The 22,349-nt window shown below is 38.0% G+C and overlaps 1 protein-coding gene across 1 annotated transcript in view; it reads left to right on the plus strand.

Moving 5' to 3' along the window:
- The first annotated feature begins 263 nt into the window (after window positions 1-263).
- The window catches only part of arhgap29b (Rho GTPase activating protein 29b), a 42,311-nt gene continuing 20,225 nt past the window's right edge, over window positions 264-22,349 (plus strand). The window contains exons 1-3 of the mRNA XM_084119090.1: window positions 264-407; window positions 2,159-2,506; window positions 19,338-19,481. Coding sequence (XP_083975216.1) covers window positions 2,239-2,506; window positions 19,338-19,481 — 412 coding nt within the window. The 5' untranslated portion in view covers window positions 264-407; window positions 2,159-2,238. The remainder of the gene's footprint in view (window positions 408-2,158; window positions 2,507-19,337; window positions 19,482-22,349) is intronic.

Below are 22,349 nucleotides of genomic sequence, written 5' to 3' on the forward strand. Positions count from 1 at the left end.
AATTGTTCTTCGAGTCTTTCTTATTATTTTTTTTCCTGCTATGCTGGACCTTATGACTAGCATATAACCCCTTATTTTATCTTTAACAGAAATAAAACTATTTATTATTTTTGTACACTTCTATCTACATCACTGTCTGTACTACAGTCTCAGAGCAGCACATGTAATTTTGACGAGGAAAACAAGCGGATAGTTCAGGGCACTCCCCAGCCAATAGGAAGTTTGCTTTGAGGTCACGTGAGTAAGTTTTGAGTCAGTCAGTCACTCACTCAGTAAGTTTTTTCTCTCGTCAGTTGTGATGTGAAGAGCGGTCCGTTGGCGAGCATCTTATTTCAGCTTATTTTATGTTTTTACAAAGGATTTATCTTCATAATTCTGCGGTATGATGTTCCTCATGAACTATTCAAGTAAGTGCCACTCGTTTGAGACGCTGTAAACAGCAACCAACTGTTAAAGATTTGTAATTGTGAAGTGGTTAAGTTAGCTAGCAGCGCTAAAGTGTAACGTAAAGCAGCTATGAAGTGGAGAGACAGTTACAGTATTGAGAGGAGTTAGTTATTAAATTCGGTTCGTCAAATCATATGTGCTCTCTTACACTCGGAAAATAAAATATCTAAATTATATACAGGATTTTAATAATACAGAAGTGATTTGATGCTGATTGCATGTTCTGTTAAAGATCCAAACTTTTCAAGCCAAAACAACATTTAAGTCTGACATAAATCATAGCTGGTGGTCATACTCCACCCAATGTCCGTGTTTTTTCATCTGTCCATTTCCTCTCATATCGCTGAACACTTGCGCGAGGGTTAGTTTTGATTGGCAGGTGTCAAGCCCCTTTTTAAATGATAAAGATCGGTGCATTACTCGCATTCTGCAGCAGACGTGTGTTACGTGTATACAAAAGCAGTCACGTGACGTTAATCACAGTGCTCAAGAAAACAGTGTATGGACACAAAAATGCCATGTGAATGAATGTAAGATGCATTTGTAGATAATGGGTCAGGTCAGGTAGTCTGAGGGCTTGTTCCTCGATCATCATAATGATAGTGAAGAGCTCGAAAAGAGCACTTTAGGTGCTGTGGAACCAGGTTATGGGTGTTAAAATTAAAATTCCTGTTTGCTTAGAAAAGCAACTCTAGATATTTTGATGCATTTATGATATGGCTGGATGTTAACTACCCTTTCGATATGTAAATTAAGAAAAATATGTATTTTAGCTGTTTTAAAAAAAAAATCCAAACTAAATTCAAATACACTTAACCCAGATCTAAAATCCATCTGCAGCAACCAAATTTAAGGTGTCAAAATTAGTGATAGTTTATGGATTTGAACCTACAACCTTCAGTTAGCTCTCCAGGAGCCTCATTTTTAAAATGTACATGGGATTGGATTTGATTCTAAATTCCATGGATTTTATCCTATGTAAAAAGTAAGGAACAAATCAGGATTTATAAAGACAGAAACTGACATGAAAATATTTTTATGTATAGGCTACACGCCAACTAAAGAGCATGTGCGTACAAACCTTATGCACTCTTATATACCAGTAATTAAATAAAAAATGCTAAGATAAATAGGATTTGCAAATGAGCAACATTTTAACTTGCTTTGGGAAAATTACATCACCAAAATGAATTCATTAATTATTTCTTGGAAGAAAAAAGAAATTATAAACACTAATAGTCAGAAGTTTGGAAACAGTAAGGTTTTTGAAAGAAGTATCTTTATGCTCACCAAGGCTGCATTTATTTGATCAAAATACAGTGAAATATTATTACATAAATATTACATAGGCCTATATGTTATTGCTAAATTTTCAGCAGCCATTACTGCCGTTAGTTTGTCACGGTTTACCCAAAAATATTAAGCAGCATAAACTATTTTCAATATTGATAATAATAATAAATGTTTCTTAATAAAGAGATATTTCTGGGCACTCTGTTCATGGAATTGATCATCATGACCTTGTACTACACATTGTGCTTGAATTGAAGATTAACTGCGATTTACAAGGGATGCATTAAATGTTTTGTGTTTACATTTTATAAATCATTTCAGAAACATTTCGGTCATACGTTCTACATACGTTTATAAATGGTGCACCTGATATTAGGTTCCACCGTCTTTGTATGCTTACTTTAGCTGTCTCCCACAGTGCCCTCAGCTCTCCACTGGCAGGCGGGCGCTTGGATCTGCGGCTGATGCGGCTCAGTAACGGCAGAAGCGGCTGCTGGAATGTTCCGTCAGGGCAGCAACAGTGGGAATAAGCGCTTGGCAAGCGGTGCTCGTCTCTCCCAGCCCAACATCCCCGTGTCCCTGTCACCCGGCTCCAACAAAACACAAGAAATGGGCCGCAGCTCTAATGACCCCCTCAATGCAATGGGCCTGGACCATACCATCACCGCCCCAGGAGGAGACCCTGAGTACATCATGCAACTGGTCAATGATGTGCGCAAGTTTTCTGAAGTGCTGCTGAGCCTAAAGGAGGCTTTTCACTCCAAAGGTGAGGTTCTACCTAAAGCTGCAGTCCGTATCTTTTGTCTCTTTAGCGGTCAATAAACAGAACTGCAGAACAATGTAGCCGGAGCTACTTCTCTCTGTTTATGTCTATGACGAGTCACACAGGTACTGGGCTACTCTGCAGTGGTACGACCCGAACCAGACTAAAATAGTCAGAATATAAACACTGTTTATAGGTGTACCCTAGTGATTCAGGATAAGAAAATAGATTCATGATGTACTCGCTTATTAGCTGTAAAGTTACGGACTGCAGCTTTAACTTTTGCTACATCAGATGCTTCCAAAAGCGTTTTGGTGCATTTCAGCTGTGGTTGATCGTGTGATATGGCTGTTTATGACGTATCAGCTTCTTCTAAATGTGCATATGGGTCAGTCTTGTCAGCCCGCGGTGATGTAGAAGTTGTGTTAGTGTTTCTCATTCCCATCACTGGAGGAGTGCCACGTCTGTCAGGATGCCACGGGTAAACTCCTGGCCATCCTGCTGAGAGTGCTTCTTTTCTGCTGCACAAGGCATCTCTGAAATTTGCCTCCTTCTGGTAACCCCCCCCCCCCCAACCACCCACCCTCCCTCTTTATAGATATGACTGCACATGATACACAGAGTCTGTTGTTGGTTATTCCTGTTTGCTTTTTCAAGGTACAGTACTTTATGGGAAACTATGTGTTCCTGTTCTGCATTATTGGAAACCGCTAGAAGATGATGTTCCTGTTAGATCCTTCCTTTTAGAGAAAAGTTGAAAGAATGAAAGGCCTTTATTATATAGTCATGCACAGTAAAAAAAATAAAAAATACAGCATTTATGACAGAGCTGTGGAGTATAGATAGTGGCTGGCCAATTATGGTTTGTGGTCTGTACACATTTAAATACTTTCCCATCTAAGAATAGCCAAACTGTCCCACCCCCAGCAGGGAATTATGATGCTTTTTATTCTTTGCAAAAAGCATTTCACCACTTAAAATGGTGGTCACTGGATAAACAAGTGTGTTTGCTATTTCTGCCAAATTATGTTTATGTACACTGTGAAGGTTTAATTTCAGTCATATTTCAGTCAGTATTTTTTTTTTTTAAACACTTAAGTCCCATCCTTATAATTTTTCCAGTCTGTTTTTATTTGGCAATGTTGGACTAACAAATACTACTGTTTAAAAAGTTTGGGGTTTGTAATTTTTTTTCTTTTATTCAGCAACGAAGCATTAAATCAAAGTAAATACATTTATAATGTTACATTTAACTATTATACATTTCAAATAAATGTTGTTCTTTTGATCTTTCTGTTTATCAGACAATTCTGGAAAGAAATTTATCATGGTTTTCTCAAAAAATAAAAAGCAGCACAACTGTTTTCAACATTTCTTGATTATCAAATCAGCATATTATAATGATTTCTGAAGGATCATGTGACACTGAAGACTGGAATAATGATGCTGAAAATTCAGCTTTGCCATCACAGGAATAAATTGCAATTTAATAAATAGAAAAACATTTTAAATTGTAATAACTTTTCACAATTTTACTATTTTTACTGTATTTTTCATCAAATAAATGCAGTGTTGGTGAGTATGAGACTTCTTTCAAAAACATCAAAAATTCTTACAGACCCCAAACTTTTGAATGGTGTCGATAGTGTAGATAAACTGATTGTAGTTGCGTTAATCAAACTAGTTTGCCTCTGCATTGTGCACATGCTCAAAAAGGTGGAGGTGATGCAGAAAAACGCATATTTTAATCCTTCAGTTGTTCAAATTGTGCTTTGTGTTACTTATACTATACAGATAGATGAACACTAGCCCGACTACACGAAATCCTTCTGTAGCTTGTTTATAACTGTGAACATAGGCTACTTCATGTAATTTTCACATGAAATTGCACAAATTAACATTTTATTATCTTTTCATTTTATTAGCATACTTTTGTACATATTGCCTAAGCATTACAGGAGGAAGTGGGTTGTGGTGGAAAAAAAAACATTCTCAAAAGAGGCTTTTGTACAACTGTATTATAACTTCAATGCTTTATTTGACAAGTGTGGCAGCTGCTGACTACGAAAACTTAACACAAATACCAGCATAACAAATGGGTTGAGTAATCTCTAATCCGGAGATTTAGTGCATATTTGCTTAAAATGAGCTTTCCCAGTAGCTCTATCAGTGCAGTCTGCCTAAAAAATGATTCCTCCTGCATTTATTTCAAATGTTAAACTGTTTGGTTGAGTACTGATGAATGAGATACTTCACACCACCCTCTGTCAAGCAGCCCGGTGACACTTCACACAAGCACATGCTTTTGACCTCCCCTCTCTCCCACTGCCCTGTTCCCTCTCAGCAGAGGAGATGCTCACTGACCCTCTGAATGTACGGATTCAGTCTGTCTGCACAGAGATTGATCATCACACAGCTCTGCTCACCTCCCTGACTGTTATTTTACGCTAGCTATGATCTGCAATTCAGCCAGGAGGAACGCTACAGGAACTCATCTGCATTCTGAATGCATGTCACGTTGAATTTCTGCTCTAGACTTTTGTAGCCACAATGTGTCAATTTAAGCAAAAAAAAAATGAGTGGTTCGTAAAGTGGTTATCAGAAAACTGCTGTCGCAGTCCTTTTTTAGTTAGTGTTTATGTTGGCTCATCACTTTGATCTGTGCGACCAGACTCTTCTCGTCGGTGATTCCTCCTCCGCCACGAAGCCCCCTCCTCCTGCATACCCTGCATTCCTTCAGAACAAATGTTCACTTGTTCCTTCGATTGACTGTTGTTAGGTGTGCGACACATGAAAAATGACTCTTACTTGCCGAAATTTCAGAATGTTTTCAAAGGCACTTTTTTCGCTCCGTTTTGGTTGTTTGATTATCTGGAAGCCGGGGAATTTTTAAGGAGTGCAAAGTTGTCATAGTCAAATTGTTCTCAGTCAAATGGTTTTCTACGTTCCTTCCTTTCTGATCGACATCTTTCCCAGTAAAACTCTCCGATGCTGTGCACATCCTGTGAGAAATGTCAGAAATGTCACTTTTTTTTTTTTTCTCTTGTCAAAACAAATCTGAGAGCTAAGCCTAGCATGATTTTCCTTGAATCAAACATTTGAGATGTTTTTAGTGTAATGTTGAACTCCCGTGACAGTTGGACATTCAGAAGGGTGGGGTGTTTTTACTGGAAGGGCTAAATATCAAATAATTCCCTCTGTGATTTTAGAGAAGCACGTTCAGAACGAATGGACTGTATTGTGGCCTGTTGACGCTCATCATGTGGGTAGCTGAAAGAATGTGCTGTTTTGTTTTGAAGTTTCTCTTAAGTGCTCTGAGTTTGAAGAGTACTGTGATAAGAGCCAGAAAGTTCAATTCAGTTCACATTTATTTGTATTCCCCGTGATACATATCGTTTTAAAGCAGCTTTACATAAAATGATTGTTTCTACAATACAATTTAGAGTAATCTGTTATCAGAGGTGACTGTCAATGTAATGTCCAGAATGTACAGTTCTAAGATAATAAAAATCTTGCAGTTAGCTAATATCATGGCTTTCGTTCTGTCATGCACCAGGTATGTAGACTGATTTAGTTCAGATAACAACACTTAGTGTTAGTCTTTTTTACAAACTTACGGAATTGATTCAAGGTGCACTGGCCTTTTTGTTTGCTTTTAGGCTACTTGTTTAAAGTGTAGCAAGTGTTTAAAGTGTAGTACACTACAAGTCAAATTTAATTATATATTTTTATACAACAGTTCTTTCTGGTTCTCGAATCTGATTGGCTGAGAGCCTTTTCCAGCCGTGCGATATTCCAGCAGTATCAGCACTGGAACCTTTTCACCTGTTGTAGGGCTGGGGTATTGACACAAATTTCACGATTCAATTTGGTTTTGATTCACAAGCTTTCGATTCGATTCCGATTAATTTCCATTCGATATTGATTATTTTGGCTATATATCAGGTGCAGTACATGGCAAATTTTCTCAAGGAAAAAAAATCTCTCAACTAATGCTGTAAACTAGCTATACGTGGGAGTCAGTCAGTACTACAGTATAATATTGAAGGTTAAAATGAACTGATTTGTATACAAACACTTAAATGACACTCAAGTAAGTTTTTATAATAATAAAGTTATGATACTAACTTTACAATAACATAATTAATATCCCGTTACAGTTTAGTAGTAATGATTTCATGAACTTCTTCACTGAGAAAATAGAAAACATCAGAACCACAATTGTAAACGTTCAATCCTCAATCGCACCTTATAATTCAGCCTCAATTATCACGACGCAAGAACAATTACAGTGCTTTACAACTATAGAACAAAAAGAGTTAAATAAACTTATCACTTCATCTAAAACAACAACATGTTTATTAGATCCTATACCAACTAAACTACTGAAGGAAGTGTTACCTGTAGTGGAAGAGCCTCTCCTCAATATTATTAACTCATCTTTATCTTTAGGTCATGTTCCAAGAACATTTAAACTGGCAGTTATAAAACCTCTCATTAAGAAACCACAATTAGATCATAATAATCTAGCAAATTATAGACCCATTTCAAATCTACCTTTTATGTCTAAAATACTAGAAAAAGTTGTGTCCACTCAACTGGGCTCTTTCTTGCAAGAAAATGATATCTATGAAAAGTTTCAGTCAGGATTCAGACCGCATCATAGCACTGAAACTGCGCTCGTTAAAATCACAAATGATTTACTCTTAGCTTCTGACCAAGGCTGCATCTCAATACTAGTTTTACTTGATCTAAGTGCTGCGTTCGATACTATAGATCATACAATACTCTTAGATCGACTACAAAATTATACTGGTGTTCAAGGACAAGCATTAAGCTGGTTTAGATCATACTTATCAGACCGCTACCATTTTGTCTATTTAAATGGAGAAAAATCGATCATAATTCCAGTAAACTATGGAGTGCCGCAGGGATCTGTGTTGGGCCCTCTGTTATTCTCAATATATATGATGCCACTTGGAAATATTATAAGGAAACATGGAATTAGTTTCCATTGTTATGCTGATGACACTCAAATATATATTTCGTCACGGCCGGATGAAAACGCTAAATTATCCAAATTGACAGAGTGTGTTAAAGATATAAAAGATTGGATGACGCGTAATTTTCTTTTATTAAATCCAGACAAGACAGAGGTAATACTTATCGGTTCAAAAAACCGCCCACAGAACCTCTCACAATACAACTTTGACATCGTAGGATGTCCTGTTACTTTATCCTCTACAGTAAAAGACCTGGGTGTTATACTCGATTGTAACCTGTCTTTTGAAAATCATATTTCGTATGTTACAAAAACAGCCTTTTTCCACCTTAGAAACATTGCTAAGCTACGTAATATGCTATCAGTTTCTGATGCAGAAAAGTTAGTTCATGCATTCATGACCTCGAGACTAGATTACTGTAATGCTTTATTAGCCGGTTGTCCTGCATCCTCAATAAACAAGCTACAGTTAGTCCAAAATGCCGCTGCTAGAGTTCTTACTAGATCAAGAAAATATGATCATATAACACCGATTTTATCATCACTACATTGGCTACCTATAAAGTTCCGTATTAATTATAAGGTATTGCTACTGACTTATAAAGCCCTAAACGGCTTAGCTCCAGTCTATTTAACGGATCTTCTATCGCCCTATAATCCATTGCGCTCTTTAAGATCAATAAATTCAAGGCTTTTGGTCATACCTAGGATATCCAGATCAACCAAAGGAGGGAGAGCATTTTCACATTTGGCTCCAAAACTCTGGAATAGTCTTCCTGATACTGTTCGTTGCTCGGACTCACTCTCCCAGTTTAAAACTAGATTAAAGACGCATCTTTTCAGCCAGGCATTCATATAATATTGTTAATCTCACAGTTTCAAACTACAATCCGGCCTCTAGTACATAAATGCCAGAGGAGAACTGGCCCCCGACTGAGCCTGGGTTCTCCCAAGGTTTTTTTTTCTCCATTAGGTCACCTGATGGAGTTTTAGGACACCATTAGGTCACTTGATGGAGTTTTTCGGTTCCTTGCCACTGTTGCCTTTGGCTTGTTCAGTTGGGGATATTTTGGGGATATTTAATTTTATTCTATCAATCAATAAATTCCACTAGAAACAAACTTTGTTGTATTATTTTATTTTAATACTGTGAAGCTGCTTTGATACAATCTGTATTGTGAAAAGCGCTATACAAATATACTTGATTTGATTTGATTTGATAATTATATTTGTACTCCAATTTGTTTTTTGAAATATAGCCTAAACATTTAAATAGTGGCTGTCATATAAACTTGACGGATTTATTAAAACATGCATTAAATATTGAAGAATATAAAACATTATAATGAATATGGTGCACATATTTAGCAAAATGTCCTCTCTAGAGTTAATTTTTCTAGCTGACTAACGAGTTTATTGTCACTGAATATGTTTTTTCTGAATTAAATGTAACATTATGTGACATATTGTTTACAAGCTGTTTTATTGACGTCTTTCTGCTGTTGAAACACTGATTGAGCGATTAGGCTACATGAGACATGATACAGATTGGGGAAAGGGGAAAATTAAGTTTCATAACTTTAGGCTGTATTTAACTTAAATCCTGTTCTAGAGCGCTGATTTTTTATGTTTGACTGAATTGTTTGCTTGTGTTTATTTCCTATTGTCTTTTATAATGACTTTTGTTTTTAATTTAAATGTTGTTCCATAAATATTAGCCTATTTTATATAAATAATATGTCGTATTTGATATTGAGAGCCCGTCCGGCTTTTATTTTTGTGCTGTATTTATTTGTGAATCTACCTGATTTGCTTTCTGCCAATTGTGAGTGGCTTAAAAAGTTGCAGTCCATAATGAAAAGGTTCAGTTTGATGAGACTCTCTCAACCCTTAAGCATGGGAACTCTGAAGGATCTGAGTCCACACAGAACCAAGCAAAACACTAAAATTAGCCTAGCTCAGGTTTTTCTCTTTTCTTAGACTTGGTTAAAAAATAGTCTTCCAACAGAGTTATTTTCCTACAGTCGTAAAGCTCTTATTATTGCTCACAAAGATTATACGCATTGGCCATGTACACACTACAAAGTTTTGGGCGTGATGACCACATTTAAATGCGGGAGTACTGTCACTGGTACACAAAGCAGGTCTCTCTAGACTGTAATGAATGGGGTTCCCCGAGACCACAGGCCTGCTGAGCATAGGCACTGATCCGGGGACTCGAGCACAAGATATTCTCTATTCATTTTATCCAATCAAAAAAAACAATTGAGATTCGGGGACCTCTCTGATTGGTGGATCTCACATCTGGTCCTGGTTGGTCATAAATACACACATTCCTACCTTTACTTTTAGCATTACAACATAACAACCTGACACAAGAGCGCATGCTTTTTGTTTGTTTGCATGATGATGAATTGCATTTTACATAATTAACTTCAAAATCATAAGGCAAATAAGCGAGAGAGTGACTTGTGATAACGGTCATGGAAAGAGTTTGTGTTTTAGTTTGGTTGGAATTGTTAATCATAGGCGGAGGGTGATCCAACTCCAAGGTAAGGCTGACTGATCGTTCACACCACCGCTGGCGAGAGCGTCAAAATTCGTTCCGGCTGCCCTGCCAACAACGCTGTAAAAAAGATTCGTGGACGCTCTGACGTTGATCAAATGCTTGATCTTTTTTTTAACCTTTATTTAAAGGGGCCGTAAAACAAACAAGCATGTTGATTGGTATTTGTGCAGACTGAGCACAATAGGGTATAAGTTAACCTCATTAAATTGTAAGTAATTTTGTAAGAAATTGTAAGTGAAAGTAAGAAATTGATCGATGGAAAGAATTTCACAATTATAGTTAGCCTATATGTTTGCTAACGAAATAAACCAATTAAAAGCCATTTGTGAGGTGTGGCTTTTATGTTTATGGTTATGGTTAAGTTCTAGTCTAATTTCAACATGCAGTTTATAGGAGACATTAACTAACCTTGGTCTTTAATTAACATTAATTTGTGTGCAGCCTATATTACAATAACTGTACTGGTTGAAGTGTAGCCTTAATGCAATTGGTCAGATCGGTGTTGCCTTCTTATCAAATTCACATGATCAACCTCTCCTCCATTTTGCTTGAGAACTAATGTGGTTTGAACCAAAGTTTACAGGACTGCACTCTCTGGAATCCTCTCAAGCGAAGGACTTCTACATTCCGATTGGTTGCCGCCGAACCGCGTCATAGCTCATTACCATAAAGTTGACCTGACTTCAACTCTCCTCACCGCCCTCACTGTCCAAGAGGCGCCGCGCAAGTGCCCATACAAGGAATTTCACCTTTTATGACGTCATACTGTGTCATTCTTGGAAAAAACTTCCCGAAACTTGTACAAACCCTGAAGGAGTGTATTTGGCACATAAATACTCCGTCCAACTCGTTTTATGAAACTTTGGCCATGTTTAGCATGAGAATCAGAATGCATGAAATAACATTAGACATCCCCTTTAAATTTAAACAGCCAGTCAGATGGTAGATTTCATTTGGTTTTTATCATTCTCTACATTTATTTCCAAGTTCCCCAGTCACCTGCACTCACCCTTACAGCTGCAATCTGATAGATGCAAAACAAATGAGGGGTTCAGGCATAAAAGAGTATTTTCCTATAGCTGGGCCTGGTCAACAAATAGTTTTCGTGAATGCACCAGCATGTTGGAGGTCTTGGTATGGCGGCCCCTTTGGCATATATTAGTGGTGTTAATCTGGGGATATGGACAAAACCCTCCAAATTGAAAAAGTGAAAAAAGACACCCCACCCTCGTTTTACACGATTGTTTCACAGAGTGTTGCGGGTGGCACCATTGCCGAAGCCCCGGTGGTAGGTGATATAATGGCTCGCTGCGCTTGTGAAGTGGAGAAGAGAGATTTGTTGGGCAGTAACTTTCCCACTGAAGGTGAGGGATGTTTTTGTGTGGGCCTGTGGTTGGGTAGCATTTCCTGGGGTGTGGATTTATAGCCACAGTTCAGCAGATTGGTCATGGGGATGTGCCAGTTGGCCCATGAAATCCTAGCTAAGTACAGGGCATCATTAGTGCTGGATGTAGAGTGTGTTTTTTTGGGTTTATGCCAAATGAAGGCCCCTTGATAGAGGTTATTTTGGTGGAACTGAATTTGAACATGAAAAGTGTGACTTGTCGGTTTAGACTGCTGCTTTTGGTGTGTTTATTTCCTCTTATGTGCTAATAATGGGATACTCCAGACTTTGCTAATTTCCTGCACTTCAAAGAATGCTCTTTCTGTTCCCGTAAAAGAGAAGTGGGACGGTGTGAAGAAGGCCGACAGGCACAACGGCAAACCCAGTGCTGCTTTCTCACAGATGATTTACTACAGAGCGTCACTAAGCTCGTCTGCCGCTTTGGGCAAAGCGAAGCTAAGGCAGGTTGGGACGTGCCTATTGATTACCTGTTGTTAGCAACGTAGGAAATGCCAACAGCAGTGCGTAAAAGCTTTGAAGTGTGTGATGACATTGTGTCAAGTGGCTAATTTTCTAGGAAGCATTTGGAACGTATGGTGGGACAAAAAACATACAACCGTTTTTCTCAGGAAAAGAGTGATGAGTTAGTTTCTGACTGTAGCAGCCCTAAAAATGTAGCTGATGTTTAATTGACTAGTACTATACGTTTTTAGTTTGGTTATAGTTAATGGTAGAATTGGGGAAATTAACATGTTCATTTTTGCATTTAATGTGGATTGTTTAAATATTTTTTAAGTTATTATTTAAAATAATAATATAAACAATAATTTAATGTTAAATAAATGTTTTTTTCTTATTCTTTCAAATATTAACTTCATTATTCATCATTCTATATTAATTTGGGGATTACATCAATGTGTAAATATATTTATTATTAGAGGTTTCAATGTTAGTTGCAATTAATCACAGAAAAATGTGTAATTAATTAGTTGCTTGTACTGTTCAATAGTTATAATGAAACAAATTTGCTTAAGTGGGTTGCATTAAAATAGTATTTTTAAATTATTATTTATATTAACAATAAATAACTTAAGTATTGAATTTATTTTATAACAACATTTAATATTTATTCAAATAATTAAAAAATATATTTATTTTAATTTCAATATATTTTCCTTCATGTTGATTCTGTAATAATTTGGGGATTAAATAGTATGTAGATATATTTATATAATATATAGTTATAACAATAAAATGTGTTTGATCAGTATCATTCATTTGATGGACCTTCAGGCCAGCAATTCAATAACATCCGGTTGCATTTTGTCCCTCTGAGCTTAGGACATGTTGTTCACAACCTCAATTTAAAGACATCCATCTGTCAGTTTAACTTGCTGAGATCTAAAAAACATGTCAGACCTTTCAGCTACGGGATAGATCCCTTATGTGTACGCGTTCATGAGAAAACTGCCTTGACTTTCTTGCCGATGAGATGTGGGATATGGGCTGTTTGCGGCCTTCGTTCTCACACTGCGGTGTGAGACTTGTTGGCAGTTGGGTGAGATTATGTTAAACGGCTCTGATCAGAGACGGAGGGGCAGGCGAAGATCACAAGGGAAACATGAAGAGACTGAGCGTGAAGCGTGGCTGGGCCAGCACGCAGGCCAAGCGTGGGAGGGACGGCGACTCGCTGCTGGAGTTCTCCGGGTGAAATAGACCCTGGACGGAGGGCCGTCAGCAGGGGGCTCATCCTGAACAATGCATGTGGCAGTATCCCCACAAAAACAAAGCCCCGAAGTTCCCCCTGAGCAGTTTTCATGCATACTTTTTAAAATCCCATTGTTTTGACAGCACTGAAGAGTTTGGGGGCCCAGATGATGCATTATTCATAACCGAGTTAGAGCGGATTTGAAGAGCACCGATTGCTACGCTGGCATGAAGACGTCCTGGGACCCCAATCAGGTCTGACACATGACATCCCCTGTGTGCTGGGCCCCCGTTGGGCGGATGCAACATTCCATCAGGCTTTTGAGGGGTGGGGGGGTGGATCACTCCCTGTCATTCAAACTGACCTGTCCTGCATGTCAGGCCACACTTTAAAAATCAAACATCTAGAGACCAACAGCACTTCGGTTGTGCTTTTTAGACGTGGCTGCACCTGGATTATCATTAAAAATGTGCTGTGAACAGACAGCTTAATCAGAAAAGTAAAGATGCATCCGATTCCGACTATAATTTATAGCATATACAAACAAAAAATTGAAATTTTGTTTTTGAGCACGAAACCTGCAGGAATTAGTAAAATTATGCGCAATACAAGCACTATTTAACCTCGCCGTTGGAGAGATGAGAGCGAGAACGCGCAGCTGACGTAATTGCCTGTGCTGCTGACAACAAAACGGACCGGCTCGGAATTGGAAAGACGTGAGACTGACTGGCCGGTTACCGGTCAGGGCCGATCATGCGGAAATCTTCCGATTCCAGTCCCTGGCCGGTCGAACGGTGCATCTCTGCAGAAAAGGCTTTTCCTTCAGTGACCTACTTGGGACTTGACCCCTCACCAGTAATTAGGAGGGCAGAGAGGGGATGACCTTCAGTTGGGGTAGGGGCTTCTAATGGAGGCCTTTTGTCAGAGGGACACTTCAAAGTCAGAGAGGAGAGAGGATACACTTGAGTATCCCTGGGGCTAGAGCCTCCTCTCCTCTTACCACTCTGGAATCTCCTAATCCTGTGTGTTTGAAGACGTGCGCCTGGTCACCCAGGTTGGAGGAGGGAGGTCATTATGTTGTTCTAATGCAGGATCTTTTTAGTGTCCTTAATGCATGATTTTAAGATTTTTGTAAATACTCATTACCTCAAGATAAGAGGCCTGCCTGGAATGGATTTTTTACTCCTCCCATCCATTTCCAGAAAAAAAGTGTTCTATTTTGTCCAGCTTCCGCCCATATCTTTCACGCTTTGTCCCGCTCTTGTCAGCAAAAGCCAACAGGTAGAGATCTATGTAGATTCTGTCTCGTTTCGGTGCCATAAAGAAAATTCCAATTCCCCCAACCCGTGAAACTCATTTTGTTGCAGGAGACATGAAGAAAATCCAATATGCCTGTTAAGTGTTTTTTGTTGATGAATAGATGAATAACAAGAATAACATTCTGTATCAAACATAAAATAAATTTGAGTCACTTTTTCAAAATTATTTTTTTGCGGGGGTCCCGCAAGCCATTTCTTTCTCCTTTCTCCCAGGCACACAATCATATCTTCCCTCTTGCACCAGCAAAAAAGCAAAAAAAACAGGCCCACACAAAATATGTGCCTGAAGAACTCCAAAGAATTGTAATTCGGGCTAGGCATTGACACAAATTTCACAATTCGATTCATTTTTGATTCAGAAGTTTGCGATTTGCACTGGTGCGACACACCACCACGTTGTGCAAGCTGCCATTTCTGTTGCGTATAAACCGCGCTTCTCGTTTGAGCTGCACAGCCAATAAATATTGGTTTATCAGCTCAGACCAATATTAGACAGCGCGGTGTGAGTTTGATCACGCAACACCGTTACTGCACAGCGCTAGTAGATTAAGAAAGCGTTTGAATTCACCACAATATTATCACTGTTCACATCTAATATTAAAATATTATTATTAAAATATATGAATTTTTTTTTTAATTTTTTTTTCCCTATACATGTTTTACATGTTACTGTTGTTAATAATATTTATTTTTATATGCATCTCAACTAGCTCATTGCTTTACTGTCAAATGTACATTTCCAAGAAATAAAAGTGTAATATTATTAGTTTCTGCACTTTTTAATGCGAAAACATCATTTTTTCTAGCTGACTAACAAGTTTTTGGACATTGAATGGCTTTTCTGTGGTAAATGTAACTTTATGTGACATTGTTTACAAGCTGTTTTATTGAAGTCTTTCTGCGGTTGAAACACTGATTGAGCGATTACATGTAACATGATACAGATTTCAGTAAGTTGTAATGTATCTTTCAATATACCTTATGATGTTCATTCATATTTATTTTGTGCTGTAACTAGTAGTAAAGTGGAAGTCACATGCGCTTACAAGTGCGTATTGCTATTTTTAGGATGGGAGGCAGTCCACAAGGCTTTGTTCAATCATCAACTGAAAACAGAATAGACTTAAAGATCAATTCTATGGTTTTAAAAATTGATATCGGCTCTTCAAAATGAGAATCGATTAAAATCGAGAAATCAATCATTTTAACCCAGCCCTAATTGTAATTCTTAAATTTTAATCATAAAATTAATTCAATAAATTCTACAAATCTCTAGCTCCTTACATGTGTGTTTATTAAATGTTTTGGCTAATTTGATTATGCTTTTAGCTCATTTAATTTATGTAAAATTCCACAAAAAATTCCACAAAAAATTAAAAATTCTACAGTTTCTGCCTGGGCCTAGCTGTGACTAACACAGAAACAATAAAAGATATCTTGATGTTAATCAGTTTTTTTGTCCGAGTGACGCTACTTTTTCTGCAGCATTGCACGTAGTCCTGTCCACAACAAAGACTCATTGGATTGAATGCCTCTCCTCATGCATATTAATAATCATTAAATAATGATTTGATGTAAACGGAAGTGACTGACACGTTGGTCTTAAAGCAATGTGCCAGGCGGTCATTGCATAGGCTACACATGCAGTTGGAGGAAAAGGAGTGATGATGGAGATTATAGAGATAATAGAGAGGCAAAAAATCCATCACTTATCATTTTTGGCGCCACAGAGTCATTGCCTTGTTTCCCTGACATCTTTTATTAATTTGTTTTTCCATGTGTTTTCACACTGAGGGGAATTTAGGGTGGTAAATGCAGATGATAAATTGAAGATGCTTAACTGTCAAAACATTTTGAGCTTCCTACTTTTTTTCTTCCTTTTTTATAGTGGGAGAAGTGATTCTCTCTGTTCCGCCAAACACACACATACCTTCCACGATGTAACTATGCACTCATAAAGCTTCTGTCTCATCCCTGTGGCATGATGTACATCTGCACAGAAAGGATGAAAAACAGATGCTCCTGCTATCAAAACTTCACGAACCCAGTTTGCAACGTTCAGTTAGATATGAAGTCATCCGTTGCACACAGACAAATTACCGTCCACTTTATCCTAATGCAAACAAGAGAGATTAGCGATTGTGGTTTTCATTTTATGGGTCCACATGGTGTAAACCTTCTTTTTTTTTTTATATATCCTAATGTCTATTCAGAAAGTCTACATATTTGTAGTGGATTCACATTTAAAGGGTTTTTTTAATCCAAGGCGAAAAGGCATCGTTGTTCGTCAACATTTTGTTTCGTTTCCATAGCACATTAACAAAACATTTTAATGACACTAATAACACTACAATTCTAAATTATTATCTAAATTATTATTATCTAAATTAATATAATTACAAATTATTAATAATATCATTACTAAAATTATATAGGCCTAATAACAGCTTTTATGACCGAACACAGCACACAGAAAGAGCATACAGCAGGGGTCGGCAAGTAAGTTTGGCATCGGGCCTAAAAAACAATTCAGAACATAGTCAAAGGATAATTTAAGAGAGTAGGCCTACGCTATTACGTCGTGTGCAGAGTGAAGTTTACATTTAAGCTAGGTTGCCGACCACTGGCATACAGCATATGTCATCAGTGAAAATCAAAAGCAGCTTCAAACACAGACTTTAACCAGAAATATTAATTCTTATCATTTTTTCACTATCATTAATGTATGGTCCACATGAGAAATATTAAGCCAATAAATTAAGATAGTTGATTTTCCCTTATCAGCATTGAGGTTGATTCAGCTCACGTTGTGTCTGAGAGAATTAATGTGGCACGCTCCGTCAGATGCCTAAAGCTCAATCATTTTTGCTTTCACTTCAAGAATTGACTGTGGTTTGAGACTCCTTCAACAGCATAACTCTCGTGCATGTGTGATATACACAGGCTCACCTTTTCGGGTGAAATATTTCTATGCAACGTAACATTTTTCTTGATCACCAACTCGTCAACAAAAAGATTCTAATTTCCTGCGATAATAAAATGAAGTAAATAAATAAGTAAATAAACTAGTAAATAAATATATAAATTAATGATCAATAATATTGCGTATCGTTGATCTCACAGGCTGACGATATAGGCAATATGACTATGGAGCGTATCGCCCAACATTACTACTCTGCACTGATTGGTCAGTCGGCCCAGTGTGTTGTGATTGGTCTGCCGCTTCCAGCACGTGTCAGAAACGATACGCCTATTACCATATCTGAATTTTAGCTCTGGAGGCTTCCTTGATGCACAGTGATACGAACAGATAGCATCAGTTTTCCGTATCAATTCCAGTGCGAGTCTACATCTTTTTGAAGTGCATCAAAGTGGATTCACAGCACTGAAAACAGCGTCTTCTCGACATTTCGACAAAATGAAACAAACTCTTCCAGTCTCAGCTACAACTATAGTGTTTGAGGGAGGGTCAAAGTAAATGTTGTTCGCAGGCGGCCAATAAAGAGCATAGGCTTGCATTATGCAAATTTGTGACATTGTTACTTAGGTATGTAACAGGAAGAGTTTGGAATTGGTTATGACTAGTTTCACCAGTTCTGAAACAATTCTTTCTTTTAGGAGACAATAACATAATTTGTTATGCACTTTGATCTTGTAGATATTTTACATTTACATATTTTACATATCTGACAATGTAAATATAGTATAAAGTATCAACAAACAAACATTCACGAACAGCTATTACACACTGCATGAAAGGTAATATTCGAAAAAAGCATAATAGGGGCACTTTAAGGTTGTTTCATTCAGGTACCTCCATCACTGGGCTTCTCACTCTGTATGCACACATACATATAGACTCCTGTTCAAAAGTTTGGGGTTGTAAGATTTTTAAATGTTTTTGAAAGAAGTCTCTTATTCTCACAAAGCATTTATTTGATCAAAACTACAGTAAAACAGCAATATTGTAAAATAGTGTTACAATTTAAAAATAACCATTTTCCATTTTAATACATGTTCAAATTTAATGTATATATGTGATGGCAAAGCTGGATTTTCTAATATGCTGATTTGGTGCTCAACAAACATTTCTTATTATCAATGTTGAAAACAGTTGCGCTGCTTAATTTTCGGGTGGAAACTGACATTTTCAGGATTCATTGATGAATAGAAAATTCAGAAGCATTTATTTTAAATAAAAATCTTTGTAATATTATAATTGTCTTTACTGTCACTATTGATCAATTTAATGCATCCTTGGTGAATAAAAGTATTAGTTTATTTTACATAATATCTTACTGAACACAAACTTTAGAACAGTAATGTATATTCAAAAACTTGAGAGAAGCAAGTCAAAACTCTCTGATCTCCTTTTCCATGACATCAGTAATCCAGTGCAGTCAGCAGTTATGAAGTACCTTTCTCACAGTCAAAAAAATCTGTTATTACATGTCTGGATTGATGTGAATAGCTGCTGTCAAGTTTGTCTCAGAGTTCTTTTCTTATCTTGACGGCAGCCATCTCTCAAGTGCACAGAACATTGTCTGCGTCTCAGCCACGCCACGGCCTCGTAATCTGCTCATCGTCTCTAACCACAGGGGCTTGCACCATCACACGCCTCCGTTTGAGCCTTCTCTAAACAAGCGTGCTGTTAGGATGTACCAATGTCACACATGCCAACTCATCATGTGTTTGCTTGGGGAAGCTTGGGGAACTTTCACATGGGTGAATTTCAAAGCTTTCTATATTACTGCTGTATCCTTTTTGTTTTAAAGTTGTACATCCCCTACACACGCAGAGGAAGCTGAGCTGATGTGATTGTGGTCTCTGTCTGTTTGTTTGTCACCCACAGAAAATCAAGAGTGCTCGCAGCACGTGGTCAACGAGCGACTTGGGGAGCTTGTACGCGTGTTGAAGGTCGTCATTGGCAAACACCAGCCGCTGAACTCATCAGAAATTCTTGGTGCTGCAGGCACCGTTATCGCCAAAGTCAAAGGTGAGCATCCTCTTTCAGCTCCGCCCCACTTAAGAATCAACTACTCAGATTGATCTATAAAAAAATGGTCTGTTCAGTGTACATAGTTTGTTTTATTCAGATACAGAATTTGCTCCTCCAAGATCAATATCTTAATGCATTAGGCCTAAGCCACATTAAGAGTTAAGCATTCATTCTATATTTATGTATATAGTTATGTATTTTTTGTTCCACCACTGCAAAACCTATTTGTAATGCATCACTTTTTTAACTCTTGTTTCTGGCTCAAGTGTTAAATAATGTGAAGCAGTTGTTTTTGTACTGATGGCAGATGTATCATTCATTTGTAATGAATAATCTTATCTTTTGTTTTGCTTCCATCAAGTTCCAAAAAAACAAAACAAATGAAAATTCCTTTCGTGTAAAAAAAAATGTCACAAGATTACCAACAAATAGACATTACTGCATGGTTATGAAATACTAATACATTTTGATGGTTGAATTTTCAGAACAAATAACTACATTGTGATGTTTTCTCTAAAGACTCAACATGATATTGATTTTGGTCATACCACCCACTCCTAGTCAGGATAATTCTTCTTCTGGCTAGTGTGCAGGAATGTTCATGTGTACATCAGTGCAGTTCGCAGTCTAGATTGAGGTTGCAGAAGAGGGAACAGATGATTTCTGTGCTATATTGACGTAGTGAATGTGTTTCTTATTGGTTATAAACATAATTCCCAGCTGTTTCCAACTGTTTTTTTTTTTCTTTTCTTTTTTCCCACTTTGGCTTTATTGATTCAAGTGTCCACTTTAAAGTATCCTCCTTTGCCACTAGAGGGCCAGTGACCCCTCTGAGCTCCCATGTGTCCTATACAAGGACAGGCTCTTGTGAAAAGGAAGTCTGAAGAGTTTAACAAAGAAAGATAATCTGTGGATTGTCTTTTTTTGACATGCTTGAGGCCTTTTTTATACTTTTGAATAGGGAAGTTGAGAAGAAAGACTGATCACTTCAGATATCCGCCTCAAGTTACCTGTAAGGCCGACATTCCATTATGAGTGTCCCACTCACACTTCAGCTTGCTTGCATTTTAACGCCCCACATTCATGTCAGCCGCCTTCTTTCTCTTGATGGAATGCGATGAACTTAGCAGGAAATCAGATGCACATTTTTTCCCCCTCCATCATGCTCTGTCCATGCGGTCCTCTCTCTTTTTTAAAAAACGCTGCATAGTTTTGCTGAAGAATCTCTCAGGGGCGCAGCAATAAAAGTGTCAAGTGTCTCAAGTTATTGAAATTCTTTCTTCCCTCACCCAAGTCTTGAGCGAGTCAGTGGCATCTGAACTGCTGTTTTTTTTATCTATTTTTATTTTAGCCTCTGATCTGGAGAAGACTCTGTTATCTCAGGTATTTTATCTCATCTTATGACGCATTGCACCTGATAAAGTGATACCTGCATGTGTTTGAATGCCACAACAGGGTTCCCACGCGTCCTGGAAAACCTGGAAAATGAAAGACCAATTTTCCAGTCCTGGAAAACACATGGAAAATGGGGAAAAAAGTAAAATGTCCTGGAAACGTTTGGGTTGTCCTGGAAAATAATTTTCCCTCCTTGTGGATGAACGCAAACGGGTTAAACATTTTACGCATGAATGTCTGTTTTCAGCTGCCTTCAACGGGTAATATTGGGCTGGAGCGCTTGTCTGCTTTCATTTCTGCATGTAGCTAGCACAGCGGCCCACGTGACACAAACCTGCGTAGCAAGTATGCAATTTGACATCTCAGTACGCTGGTAAAACTTGCCCCTCTAAACTACGGACATGTGAGTTCTGTGGCAAATGTGCACGTGCGGTACTCCTGTCTGACAACACGATGCAGCAGCGTGGTGAAGCAGTTTCAGCTAATCATTGTAGAAAAGCAGAGAATAACGAGTCTACCGAACCTACAACGTAACATAGAGTCCTGCACGGGTTCGGGTACCCGCAAATTTTGCTCAAACGGGTGAAAAATATCCAACTGTGTCGGATACGGGTGCGGGTCGGACACGGGGGAAACACGGGTCTAAACACGGGTTTAAAACACACATGCAAACGTAAAAATGTATGCATATTTTTAGAAACACATCTACAAAAATATACCTGTATTTCAAGTTGATAAAATAATTTGAAATACACATCAGTTTATTTGTGCCCACGCGCCACGCCCTCCCAGGAATCTATAACGTTACCTAGGCTACTTTCACTTTTAAAAATTCCTCATAATGCGATCTGCCTGCAGTCGTCGAGATGGATGCTGAGGAGTTGAAGAAAAGAATAGCTATAGTGGAGAATGTAAAGTTGTCGACAATACGTCATCAAAAGTCAAGTCCAGTGTGTGGGAGAAATTTGGAGTTATCTGAAGAAAACAATGTTGTGAAAGGGTTTGCTGCATGCAGTTTCGTGTTGGATAGCCGTGGAACTTCATCGCTGAGGAAGCACGCAGATAACTCACTGTGGTAACAAAGCAAGCAGTTCTATCGAACAGTATTTTTCAAATTTAACACTGTTGTTCAGTATGTGTGGTGTGCAGGGCGTGTTTGAACGCAAAATTGTCAGATGTAGGCTAGACGATATTGCGTGCCAGATAGCCTGTAGTGTTGTAGCCGCGTCTGTTATAGGCTAACTTACTCAGTTTTCTTCATGTGTTACCGGCCTTTTGACAGCTTCGGCTGAAGTTGTCCTTGTGTTAATTCTTGTCGTTATAACTTCTGTTTGCCTGGCAATAAACATTTTTGTGTATTGTGTCTATAATGTGATTAGCTAAACTGATTTTATTTCGGGTTCGGGTCGGGTGTCGGTTCTATTTTAAGCGGGTCGGGTGCGGATTTTATTTAGTGCTGTTGACGGATAA

The sequence above is a fragment of the Abramis brama genome (assembly GCF_963993115.1).
Source record: "Abramis brama genome assembly, chromosome: 7".
Lineage (NCBI taxonomy): Eukaryota > Metazoa > Chordata > Actinopteri > Cypriniformes > Leuciscidae > Abramis > Abramis brama.